The sequence below is a fragment of the Rhinatrema bivittatum genome, chromosome 6 (assembly GCF_901001135.1).
Source record: "Rhinatrema bivittatum chromosome 6, aRhiBiv1.1, whole genome shotgun sequence".
In the NCBI taxonomy this organism is placed as follows: domain Eukaryota; kingdom Metazoa; phylum Chordata; class Amphibia; order Gymnophiona; family Rhinatrematidae; genus Rhinatrema; species Rhinatrema bivittatum.
Window position 1 is genome coordinate 264,037,754 of NC_042620.1, and position 14,145 is coordinate 264,051,898.

The window sequence follows — 14,145 nt, forward strand, 5'->3', positions numbered from 1 at the left end:
GACCAGGGAAGGTTCGGAAATGGTAAGGCAAGGACCAATTATTTTGTTTTATTTTGTTTTTCACTTCTTTTTGATTTCATAGAAACATGATGGCAGAAAAAGACCATATGGTCCATCCAATCTGCCCATGTGTCCAATTAATTTAGCATTATAATTCTCATCACTTCCTGAGAAATTGCCTATATTATTCCATGCTTTCTTGAATTCAGATACTGTTTTTGTCTCCACCACTTCCACTAGAAGGCTGTTCCACATATCCACCACCCTCTCTATAAAGAAATATTTCCTAAGATTACTCCTAAGTCTACCCACTTTCAACTTCATCTCATAACCACTTGTTCTAGAGCCTCCTTTCCACTGAAAAGACTCACTTCATGTGCATGGAAACCTTTGACATATTTGAATGTCTCTATCATATTTCTCCTATCCCGCCTTTCCTTCCATCTTTAGAAGTTTAAGTATATCCCCATATGCTTTAGAATGAAGACCTCTGACCATTTTAGTAGCCACCCTCTGGACTGACTCCATCCTGTTTATATCCTTTTGAAGGTTCGGTCTCCAGAACTGTACCTGTATAGGTCTCACCAGGGACCTATACAGGGGAAATATCACCTCCCTTTTTCTGTTGATCATTCATTTCCCTATGCAGCCAAGCATCTTTCAGGCTTTTACTGTTGCTTCATCCCCTGTTTGACCACCTTAAGATCATCAGATACAGTTACCCCCAGATCCTACTCTTCTTTGTGCTTAGAAGAATTTCACCTCCAATATTGTACCTTTCCCTTGGGTTTTGCATCCTAAATGCATTATTCTGCATTTTTTAGTATTAAATTTTAGCTGCCAGACCATTGCTCGAGCTTCTCATGTTTTCCACTCCTTCCTGGCTGTCCACCCTGTTACAGATTTTGGTATCATGGGCAAAAAGACAAACTTTCCTGACAACCCTTCCATTATATTGCTCCTCAGAGAAAACCCTTCCATTATATCTGCTCCTCAGAGAAAACTCCATTTACCACTACCCTTTGTTGCCTCCCATTCAGCCAGTTTTGAGCCTAATCAGCCTCTCTAGGATCCATACCAAAGGTGCACAATTTATTTATAAATCTTCTGTGCAGAACCGTGTCAAAGGCTTTGCTGAAATACAAGTACACTATGTCTAGCACCCTCCCTTGATCCAACTCTCTAGTCACCCAATCAAAGAAATTGATCAAGTTCATTTGACAAGATTTACCTCTGCGAAAATTTCATTTTTTGTTTCAAATAAATGAAAAAAAAAAAATCAAAACAAAATAACGAAAAGAAACAAAACCAAAAAGAATAACAAAGTGAAAAAAGTCTGTGCACACCCCTATTAATAAGCATATAACAGTTAAACCCATGAACAGCATAATAGTACAGATATACAGATATAAACATCAATCATTTGTATTTTTTGGATCTCTTAACCACTCGAAGCACTTGATCGAATATAAAATTTTTGGAGATAGCAAAAGTACTTCAAATAACTGCATGTATCAACCTTCAAGAGACCAAGAAGGAATCTAGATGTTTTCCTCCAGCTTGAATCCTCTATCTCTCTTTGAACATCCACCCTCACACCCTGATCTCTGCTGCTCTTATACCTTTACTCCCATGCATCTCTTACTTCCTCATGAGAGTGTAGGGTCCGCTCTCATATGTCTGGTCTCTCTCACTGTCAGCTTGCAAAAGTTCAATCTCAGCCACTACAGGAGTGGAGGTCATGAGGCCCGAACAGAGGATGCCACCTATGCACAGCTGGAGAAGAGAGATATCACATAATTTAATATTCCTATCACAAAGGAACACAAAAGAAAGATGAGGGAAATAAACAGAGTGCACTACTGATAATACAGGTTGCAAAACATTGTACAATGTGAATTCTGGCAGACCTCTGTCAATTCTTGTTCCTTTAGTTCTTCTATTAGTCTTAACCACAGGGTTGTTGGCTATAAATGCAAGCAAGAGACCAATAGTGAGCCTTAGTATCATGCTGATCTTCAAGCTACTTCTTTGCCAAGAGGCTGGTGAATGCTTGGAACAAAGCAAAAAAGAACGCTGGTGATCATAAACAAAATAAGGCCTGGATTTATCCAAATGCACTAAATATTACATGCGATAGGTAAAGGGGAGTGTTTTATGGTAATAGTCAGTTTATAACTTTTTTGCACTTTGCGATAAGTGCCAGAATTGTTGTATTTCCTATATACAACCATGTTAAAGCTCCTGGAGAGCCTGCCATCAGAGAGAGAGAGAGAGAGAGAGAGAGAGAGAGAGAGAGAGAGAGAAAGAGAGACTAGCCATGATGCCCTTACACTAGATAGGTATTTATATCTCTATGGGAGGCCCATCTAGTAACTCGAGGTGAGGTTTAGGTATTAGAGAAGGGGTTAGGGGCCACTTTGACATTCAAAGTGAGACGTACGAACAGAACAGTGCTCTCTTGTGAAGATTTGATGACCTTCGGAGTGAGGAAACGCACCCAAAGATGAAATTTTGGAGAACATTGCTCACTTGGCCATGAGAGTATCGCAATGGACTTTAAAATCCCAGTGGTACCAGTCAAGTCAAAAGATGTCTCACATTGTCCACGTCACCAACCAGCTTCGGCTCTCCCTGGATTGGTGGATACAGGAGTCCAATCTTCTTCTAGGACTACCTTTTCAACCTCCCCAATCCCAAATCATATTGACCACAGATGCATCCACCCTGGGTTGGGGAGCTCATATCAACAACCTCCAAACCCAGGGTATTTAGACCAAAGCGGAGTCAAAGCATCAGATAAACTTTCTCAAACTCCGGGCAATTCGATATGTCTTCTTCGCCTTTCAGGATTGTATTTCAAACAAAGTAATCCTGATTCAAACGGACAATCAGGTAGCAATGTGGTATCTGAACAAACAAGGGGGCACAAGCTCTTATCTACTATGCCAAGAGGCAGCGCAGATCTGGGCCTGGGCTCTCTCCCATTCCATGCTTCTAAGAGTGACCTATCTGGCAGGCGTGGACAATGTGATGGCGGACAACTTCAGTCGGGCTTTTCATCCCCATGAATGGTCCCTGAACCCCACGGTAGCGGAACGCATATTTCACCAGTGGGGCCATCCACACATAGATCTCTTTGCGCCAATATACAATCGCAAAGTGGACAACGTCTACTATCTGCACCGCAACCACAATGCACCCCCACACGATGCCTTTGCCCACTCGTGGTCCACGGGTCTCCTTTATGCTTACCCTCCACTTCCATTCATCAGCAAAACTCTCGTGAAGTTACGGCAGGACAAGGGCACAATGATTCTCATAGCCCCTCACTGACCTCGTCAAGTTTGGTTTCCCATCCCATCAGTCAAACCACCTATTCGCCTGGGCACAGACCCAATGCTAATATCGCAGAACAACAGTCTACTACGGCATCCCAACCTCCATTCACTGTCCCTGACAGCTTGGATGTTGAAAAGTTAATTCTGCAATCTTTAAACCTCTCAGACAGTGTATCCCAAGTCCTCGTAGCTTCACAAAAGCCTTCTACCAGAAGATCATTATCTCGCAAAATGGAAAAGATTTTCATCATGGTGCGCAATAAAGGAAATAGACCCTTTTTCTTGTCCCATAGACAAATTTCTAGATTACCTCTGGCATCTCTCTGAATCAGGACTACAGTCTTCCTCCATTCGTGTACACATTTGTGCTATTGCTGCTTACCACAAAGGTATCAACAATACCACAATATCAACACAACCACTGGTTGCTCGCTTCGTGAGAGGTCTGTTGCAACTTAAACTTCCACTACGCCCTCCAGTCCCTACATGGGACCTTAACGTTAGGGATGTGCATTCGTTTCATACGTTTCCTATACAAGCATGTAATATGAAACATATGAAACGAATGCACATCTAATTGACATGTAATGGGAAATGTATGAAACAAATTAAACTAATTAAACGAATACACATCCCTACTTAACGTAGTTCTAACATGTCTTATGAATCCTCCCTTTGAACCCTTACATTCCTGTGAGCTTAGCCATCTCACTTGGAAGGTACTCTTTCTCATAGCCATAACATCTGCCCGCAGAGTCAGTAAGTCACATGCACTAGTAACATACCCACCTTATACTAGGTTCTTTCATGACCGCGTAGTACTCCGTACCCACCCTAAATTTCTGCCAAAAGTGAGTTTCATATCAATCAATCTATAACTCTTCCTACCTTTTTTCCAAGACCTCATTCTCAACCTGGAGAATGAGCTCTTCACTCCCTGGACTGTAAACGCGCTCTTGCCTTTTATCTGGATCGCACTTCCCCGCATAGAAAGTCCACCCAACTATTTGTCTCCTTCGATAAAATGAAATTAGGTGTTCCGGTAGGCAAACAAACTCTATCCACCTGGATAGCAGACTGCATTTCTTTTTGCTATCGCCAAGCAGGAATTCCTCTCCAAGAACGAGTAAAAGCACACACTGTAAGGGCAATGGCAACATCAACGGCACACCTCTGTTCTGTACCTCTGGTTGACATCTGCAAAGCTGCCACATGGAGCTCTCTCCATACCTTTGCATCTCATTTCTGCCTAGACAAGACTGGCAGACAGGATTCCATCTTCGGCCAATCGGTCCCTCGTAATCTGTTTCCCATATAATAACCCAACTTCTTTCCTACGACCCGGGAAGATGATCAGGCTGCCCGACTACCCAAAACTACCACAGTTGTTGTGCCTGTTGCACGTCGTTAGGTGTTTTGGCTTCATTATACTCGGGCATCCTGTAGCTTGCTAATCACCCACATGTGAGGACTACCATCCTGCTTGTCCTGTGAGAAAGCAGAGTTGCTTACCTGTAACAGGTTTTCTCACAGGACAGCAGGATGTTAGTCCTCACGAAACCCGCCTGCCACCCTGCAGAGTTGGGTTCGCTTACGTTTTATTATTTTATTTTTCGCTCGTACTTTAATACAAATGAGACTGAAGGGGGACCCCTGCTGGATGCAGGGTTGGTGCCATGCTGGGCATGCTCAGTAGTTCCAGTCAAAGTTCTAGAAACTTTGACAAAAGTGTTCCGTGATTGGGCTCCATCCTGATGATGTCACCCACATGTGAGGACTACCATCCTGCTTGTCCTGTGAGAAAAGACCTCTATCATATCCCCCCTCAGTCATCTCTTCTCTAAGCTGAACAGCCCTAACCTCTTCAGCCTTTCCTCATAGGGGAGCTTTTCCATCCCCTGAATCATTTTGGTTGCCCTTTTCTGTACCTTCTCCATAGCAACTATATCTTTTTTGAGATGCGGCAACCAGAATTGTACACAGTATTCAAGGTGCGTTATCATCATGGAGTAATACAGAGGCATTATGACATTTTCCGTTTTGTTAACCATTCCCTTCTTAATAATTCCTAACATTCTGTTTGCTTTTTTAACTGCTGCAGCACACTGAGCCAACAATTTCAAAGTATTATCCACTATGATGCCTAGATATTTTTCCTGGGTGGTAGCTCCTAATATGGAACATAATATCATGTAACTACAGCAAGAGTTATTTTTCCCTAAATTTAACACCTTGCACTTGTCCACATTAAATTTCATTTGCCATCTGAATGCTCAATCTTCCAGTCTCGCAAGGTCCTCCTGCAATGTATCACAATCCGCTTGTGATTTAGCTACTCTGAATAATTTTGTATCATCTGCAAATTTGATAACCTCACTCATCGTATTCCTTTCCAGAACATTTATAAATATATTGAAAGCACCAGTCCAAGTACAGATCTCCGAGGCACTCCACGCTTAACCCTTTTCCACTGACAAAACTGACCATTTAATCCTACTCACTGTTTCCTGTCGTTTAACCTGTTTGTAATCCACGAAAGGACATCGCCTCCTATCCCATGACTTTTTAGTTTTCTTAGAAGCCTCTCATGAGGGACTTTGTCAAACACCTTCTGAAAATCCAAATACACTGCATCTACTGGTTCACCTTTATCCACATGTTTATTAACCCCTTCAAAAACAATGAAGCAGATTTGTGAGGCAAGACTTCCCTTGGGTAAATCCATGTTGACTGTGTTCCATTAAACCATGACTTTCTATATGCTCTGTGATTTTGATCTTTAGACTAGTTTCCACTATTTTTCCCGGCACTGGTCAGGCTCACTGGTCTATAGTTTCCCAGATAGCCCTGGAGCCCTTTTTAAATATTGGTGTTACATTGGCCACCCTCCATTCTTCAGTTACAATGGATGATTTTAATGATAGGTTACAAATTTTAACTAATAGATCTGAAATTTAATTTTTTAGTTCCTTCAGAACCCTGGGATGCATACCATCCGGTCCAGGTGATTTGCTACTCTTTTAGTTTGTCAATCTGGCCTACTACATCTTCCAGGTTCACAGTGATTTGGTTCAGTTCATCTGACTCATCACCCTTGAAAATCATCTCCGGAACCGGTATCTCCCCAACATCCTCATTAGTAAATATAGAAGCAAAGAATTAATTTAGTCTTTCTGCAATGGCCTTTTCTTTCCTAAGAGCCTCTTTAACCCCTCGGTCATCTAACGGTCCAACTGACTCCCTCACAGGTTTCTTGCTTCGGATATATTTTTTAAAGTTTTTATTATGAATTTTTGCCTCTATGGCCAACTTCTTTTCAAAGTCTCTCTTTGCCTGCCTTATCAATGATTTACACTTAACTTGACAATGCTTATGCTTTTTCCTGTTTACTTCAGATGGATCCTTCCAATTTTTGAAGGATATTTTTTTCTAAAATATCTCTTTCACCTCACCTTTTAACCATACCGGTAATCATTTTGCCTTCCTTCCACCTTTCTAAATACGTGGAATGCATCTAGACTGCACCTTTCAGTTTTTTTCTAACTATTTTCCTCATTTTATCAAAGTTTCCCTTTTGAAAATTTAGTGTTAAGAGCTGTAGTTTTACTAATTGTCCCCCTTCCAGTTATTAGTTGAAATTTGATCACGTTATGATCACTATTGCCAAGTGGCCCCACCACCATTACCTCACTCACCAAATCCTGCATTCCACTAAGAATTAAATCTAAAATAGCTCCCTCTCCCATTGGTTCCTAATCCAATTGCTCCATGAAGCAGTCGTATTCCATCCAGGAACTTTATGTCTCTAGCATGTCCTGATGTTAGATTTACCCAGTCAATATTGGGGTAATTAAAATCACCCATTATTACTGCACTGTTAAATTGGTTAGCTTCCCTGATTTTTCTTAGTATTTCATCATCTGTCTGACCATTTTATCTAGGTGGACGTAGTATACGCCTATCACTATACTCTTACCCAATACACATGGGATTTCTACCCATATAGATTCTACTGAGCATTTAGTCTCATATATGATCTTTATACTGTTGGACTCTATACCCTCCTGGACATAAAGTGGCACATCCCCTCCAAATGATACTCCCTATCATTGTGATATGATTTGCGCCCTTATATAGCACTGTCCCATTGGTTATCCTCCTTCCACCAGGTCTTTGAGATACCAATTAAGTCAATCTCAACATTTACTGTTATACACTCTAACTCTCCCATCTTCTTAGACTTCTGGCATTGGCATACAGACATTTCAAAGTGTGTTTTTGGTTTTTTATTAACAACCTGCTTTTCAGTTGATAGGGATAATTTGGAAATCTTTAGCTCAGGTGATTTTTTACATATAGGCACATGGACTACGTTTTCTTTTATAGGAACCTCTCTGTTGGGATGCCCTAACTCTCTTGTTTCATTAGTATCTTTCAAGGATACATTCCTCTGAACTATGCACTGCAAGCAAGCCAAAGGTAGGTAATTCTAGTGGTCCTGGGACGACACCGAGGTTCCAGGACACAGCAGGTGGCCTTAGGGGAGGCTTCAACTGAAGCAGGCTTCGCATAAACCGTAGAACTATAGGCTGTACAGAGATGGGCTTATCCTCTACACCACGATGATACGTGCAAATTGCACTCAGGTGCAACCTGATGAAATTGGTTTTAAGACCAGTTTCTGAGAGGTGTAAAAGTTAGTCATACGACTTTCTGATGAAAGGCTTTCTGGAAGCCACCAGGACACAAGACACATCCTCAGAGATCGAGGGGTTAAAGAGTCAACATCCAGGCTGTGAGCGACAAGGCCTGAAGTTGGGATGATGCAACCTGCCCCAATCCTGTGTGATGAGATCTGGGAATTCCTCACACTGATCAGTTTCCAGATGAATATCTCCTATAGGAATGGAAATCAGATCTGTCTTAGCCAATAAGAAGCTATGAGACTCGAAGTCCCCTTGTCCTTGCAAATCTTCAACAAAGTCCTCGCTACAGTGAAGCAGGAGGATACACGTACAAAAGAGCCTCACCCCAATGCAGGATGAAGACATCTAAGGCTGGCCTGCTATGTGTCCTGTACAGGGAGCAGAATTGAGGAAACGTCCTGTTCCAAGGCACAGCAAAAAGATCCCTGTCCGAGCTCCACCAGAGGTAGAAGATCTGATTTGCCATACCCTAATCCAGAGACCACTTGTGGAACCTGAAAGCGTGACTCAGCCTGTACTCCCATACATTCTCCATGCCAGCCAGATACATGGCCCTAAGCACCATCCTGTGGGACTGATTCCAAGACCAGATATGTTGCACATCCTGACACGGGAAGTACGATCTCATGCCTCCCTTCTTGTTGATATATCACATTGCAATTTGATTGTCGGTCTGTATCAAGACAATTTTGCTGGATAACTGATCTTAGCCCACAGATCATATCTGATCAATCAAAGCTCCAGGAAGATGATCTGACATCACTTTTCCTGGGCAGAGCACAAACCCTGTGTGCCGAGCACATCTACATGAGCTTTTCAGCTCAGTGTGGACGCATCTGTTGTAAATGTAATTTGAACCTGGGGACCTTGGAAGGTAACCCCCCGTTCCAGAGTGGAAATATCCCGCCACCAAGACAAAGAGTCCCAGAGGTCTAGAGAAATTCAGATGCAGTCTCAGAGGTCCTGGGTGGCCTGACGCTACTGAGACTTTAGGGGCCATTGGGCTCTCCTCATGTGCAGCCGTGCCAGAGGAGTGACGTGCACTGTATCAGCCATATGGCCCAGCAACCTCAACATGTCCCAGGCTGATACCTGCTGGCTATTTTGAATCCCCGCATTGATGGCCATCAGATAGATGGCCCGTTGCCGGGGCAGGAAAGCCTTGGCAGGACTCCGATGAAGTCCAATCGAGGTGACGGGCTCATGTAGATGTGCTCAGCACACAGGGCTTGTGCTCTGCCCAGGACTTGAAGTAGTTGATGATGAACCCTAGTGACTCCAGCACCCAGATGGTCGCGCGCGTGGATGCTTCGGCCCCCACTCAAGAATTGCTCTTGACTAGTCAATCGTCCAGATAGGGGAAAACTAGCCTGTACAAATGTGCCGCCACTACAGCTAGGCATATTGTGAAGGCACGTGGGGCGGACACTAGCCCAAACGGCAGTAAGCGGTACTGGAAGTACTTCTTTCCCACCACTAATCGGATAGCTCTGGTGACTGGAGAGTCCTTCAGATCAAGAGAGCATAGCCAGTCCCCTTTTTTCAAGGGGACTGGCTATGCTATCTTGATCTGGGCACCATAATCTTTTCAAGAAAGATTATGGTGCCCAGGGAAACTATCTCAAACTTTTCCTTTTTTAGAAAATTTTCAAGGCCCTTAGGTCTAGGATGGGATGGAGCCTCACTGTTTTCTTTGGTATCAGGAAATACCAGTAATAAAATCCCCACCCTGGTGGAATGTGTATGACCATTCTGGCCATTAAGAACGAGGAGAGCTCCTTGACAAGTACCTCCTGATGAGCTACTGGTTTCCAAAACAGATTCGGGGAGCAATTTGGCAGGGCACTCCATAAATTTGCATTTTTTAAAATGAGTTAATTGCTTAACATGAATAGTGTAAGCAATGTACATTTAATTTGTATCCCTTGCACATGTTGGCAAGGACACATTGGTTTGAGGTTACACTGAGCCACTGGTTCGTATAAAACCACAGTCTACTCCCGACCGGAAAATCCTTTGCCCATGGGTACAGCAGACTTGGCTATGCTCTCCTTGATCCAGTCAAATCTCTGTCTCGGATGACTGTGATGCCAGTTGGGCTTTTTGGGCCCTTGGCTTCCTGAGGTGGCTGCTGACGGAGTCGAGGTGGAGGAAGGTAGTATTTCCTAGGGCAGAAGAAAGTCTTCCATTCTCCTGCCCTCAAAGGTCTCCTGGATGAGGAGGGCGGGTTCTGGGTACCAGTAGAGAGTTGTTCAAGTGTCATAAGCTGGTCCCAAATTTGGGCCATCGTGCCCTTTCCCTTATCTTCAAAGAGATTCTCTCCAGTGCACGGCACATCTGCAAGTCATTCCTGCACCTCCAGTCAGTGGTCTGAGGCCCCCGCAAGCCGTCATACTCACCCCAAGGCCACCAGTATCCTCCTTTGTGCACATGCCGCTGACTTTTCCATGCGCGGCAGGACGCTGCCAGCTCCTGTCCCTGTCTAGGCTGGCCACCAGAATCCAAAGGCCCAATCCGTGGGGGAGATGGCTGGTTCAGGTGCAGCCTTAGCCTGGCTCGTTCAAAGCACATTCTCCAGCTGTCGGAGCAGGCCTCATTCGTCCACCTGCAAAGCAGTATCAATTGTGCTGCAGCACGAAGGCCTCACATATTTCCACAATGGACCATTGTTGAATTGACTACCGAAGTGCAGGAGCAAAACGGTGCGTTGAATTCCTTGGCTGATCTCCTGCAAGGGTTTACCCATCAAGCCCAGCAGCAACTTGATCACGTGACCAGGTAACGTCAGGCTCTGACCTAGCGATTGGACACCATACAGCCCGAACACCACCTCTGGTAAACCCAGCACCTATGCCTGTTTGGACTATAGAATCCATGATGCAGCTTCTGCCACCTCATAGATACAGTGGCAACCCCAAAGGATGCAGAAGGTTCCTCAATGTCTGTCAAATGCACTTTTGCGTTACAGGCGGTTTGTTTGTTTTTCAGACTGTGTCAAGATAACGTCGTACATACTCTCCTTGTTGGATGGTCCTGACTCTTGCCTGAGCCTCTCCCTTGTAAGAACAACTTTGTACAACAGTTTCAGCTGTTTTTTCATAAACCAGGTCAAGTCTCGTCCGCAGCCACAGAAATATTATGTATTCACCAAGGCACTCGCACCGTGGGTGATTATGCAATAGAGTTCCATATCCTGGTCTCTGAGCTTGGCTGGGGAGAAGATAGTCAAACAGCCATTTTTTGGCAAGATCTAGCTGGGAGAATTAAAGATGAGTTGGCCAGCCGAGACTTTCCTCCCTCTCTGGAAACACTCTTTGCCTTGGTTATCCATGTGGACTTAAGGTTTCAGGAACAGGCTCAAGAGAGGAAGATGTTTCACCAATTTCCTTGTTTGGCTCCTGACTTCCAGTACCCCAAAACCCTTGCCCAAGAGCCTATAATCGCTTTCAAAGAACCCATGCACATGATGGCAAGGACCCACAGTTGGGGAAGACTCAGTTCTCGGAAGATGAGAAGTAAAGGAAAAGACAGCATGATCTCTGTTATTGCGCAGCACAGGGGCGTTTAACTAACCACTGTCCCAAAAAGCCAGGAAATCCTAGGAATGGGGCCATAATCATGAGGACAATGCTAATCCCTGGCCCACAACAATTAGAAACTGCACCTGCCTTTGTTGGCCACCCTGAGGGACCACCTTGCTGTTTCTCCCTAGACAACTCCTAATGGGGACATCACTCCGTAACATCCGACACCTTCTCCTATGACAAGGTGAGAGAGGGTAGGATGTCCCAATCTCGAATCAACCAGCCACATTTATTCAGCCAATTAATAGCATAGGTTGGTCGAGTGCCATTAGGGGCTTATATCAGGTCACGTGTTTAGGAGAGAACATAAGAAGTTGCCATACTGGGTCAGACCGAGGGTCCATCAAGCCCAGCATCCTGTTTCCAGCAGTGGCCAATCCAGGTTATAAGTACCTGGCAAGTACCCAAACAAGGTAGATCCCATGCTACTAATGCCAGTAATAGCAGTGACTATTCCCTAAGTCAACTTGAATATTAGCAGTTAATGAACTTCTCCTCCAGGAACTTATCCAAATCATTTTTAAACTCAGCTACACTAACTGCCCTAACCACCCCCAGAGCTTAATTGTGAGTTAAGTGAAAAAGGATTTTTCTCTGGTTTGTTTTAACTGTGCTACTTGCTAACTTCATGGAGTGCCCCCTAGTCCTTCTATTATCTGAGAGAGTAAATAACCGATTTACATTTACCCGTTCTAGTACTCTCATGATTTTACAGACCTCTATCATATCCACCCTCAGCCATCTCTTCTTCAAGCTGAACATCCTTAACCTCTTTATATTTCCCTCAAAAGGGAGCCATTCCGTTTCTTTTATCATTTTGGATCACCCTTCTCTGTACCTTCTCCAGTGCAATTATATCTTTTTTGACATGCAGCGACCAGAATTGTACACAATACTCAAGGTGCAGTCTCACCATGGAGCGATGCAGAGGCATGACATTTTCCATTTTAGTCACCATTCCCTTCCTAATAATTTCTAACATTTTGCTTGCTTTTTTGACTGCCGCAACACACTGAGCCAACGATTTCAATGTATTATCCACTATGACGCCTAGATCTTTTTCCTGGGTGTTGCTTCTAATATAGAACCTAATATCGTGCAACCACTGCATGGGTTATTTTTCCCTATATACATCGCCTTTGTTAGGGTTCCCAGCCGTACAAGACCCCGGCCGGGCCCCCTCACTCAGATTGTCGGGAGATCCACACTAACCTCTGCTGTTTTTCCTAAGCGGAGGCCGTGACCGCGGCCTACTCTCGCGGTGATCACGCGCGCACCATACTGCTGGATTTAAAGGCCCAGCTTCGGGAAAAGTCCCCTCGGCGCACTGTGATGACGTCAGAAGCCCCGGGTATATATACCCGGCCCTGCCTCGTCCACTTCGCCTAAGTAATGGTTCTGTGAGTGTATTCCAGTATGATTCTTGTTCCAGCGTTCCTGCCTGGCTCCTGTTCCAGCGTTCCTGCCTGCCCCTTGCCTTCTGTACCTGCCTTTCTGCTCTTCACCCTTCCGGACTGTCTTTCTGATGCCTGACCTCCGCCTGGTAATCCGACTCTGAATGACCTCCGCCTGGTAATCTGAGTGACCTCCGCCTGCCCTGACCTCCAGCCTGTTTCTCTGTCTTCATCCCACCTGCTGCCTGTCCTGACCTCTGGCCTGTCCCTGGTTCCGCCTGATACGGATTCCGGAGCTGGGGGAAATTTCATTCTCGCGGACCTGGCCCATCAATTGGTTCTTTCCACTTTACCTCAGATGCCCCCACTGGTGATCTCTTCCATCCAAAGAGACCACCTACCAGGAAGTATCACCCACGTGACCGTCCCAGTGAAACTATGCATGGGCATTTTCCATGAGGAAAAGCTCTCCTTCTTTTTGCTTGAGAAAGCCATCCATCCAGTGGTTCTGGGCCTGCCCTGGCTCCAGACGCACTCCCCTTGGATCAACAGGGACAACTTGCAGATCACCTCCTGGGGGCCCCGATGCCACACCACCTGCATCCAGGAAGTCTCACGACCCGCAGTTCTTCTGGGCACCACTCCACTCACCTTACCATCGCAATATGCGGAGTTCACAGATGTATTTTCCAAAGAGAGGGCAGAAACGCTACCTGAACACTGTCTCCCGCAGTCTCTGAAGCAGGCAACAACATTGTCGGGCAGGCGGATCCGAACCCACAAGGAGAAATAAGGGCGGCAGCCTAGATAAGTACGTGATGCAAGAAAAAATTGATGGTTGGGTCGGATAAGCAGCCAGGGAGAAGTGAAACAAAATATATAAAAAAGGATAAAAATAGTAATAAAAAACAGATATGAAGAGTTTATAATAAAGAGTAAAATACGGGGCTATTAAGAGGGGCAACTACACAGTGGTTGTCCTTGAAATATGGCCACCGCACAAAACCACCGAGCAAGGGTTTCCCTTGAACAGTGGATGTTGGAGTACATTCTAGACCCGGCAAAGGTTTGCCTGGCCGCTGCCCAGACGACCCCTCCCAGTAAGACCATGGTCCCTCGG

The 14,145-nt window shown here is 44.8% G+C and overlaps 1 protein-coding gene across 2 annotated transcripts in view; it reads right to left on the reverse strand.

Annotated features, from left to right (window-relative positions):
• LOC115094242 (inactive serine/threonine-protein kinase TEX14-like) overlaps nucleotides 1-14,145 on the reverse strand; it is a 285,279-nt gene that overhangs the window by 175,656 nt on the left and 95,478 nt on the right. For both annotated transcript variants that reach the window (XM_029607078.1, XM_029607080.1), the window contains exon 6: nucleotides 1,646-1,776. In XM_029607078.1, coding sequence (XP_029462938.1) covers nucleotides 1,646-1,776 — 131 coding nt within the window. The remainder of the gene's footprint in view (nucleotides 1-1,645; nucleotides 1,777-14,145) is intronic.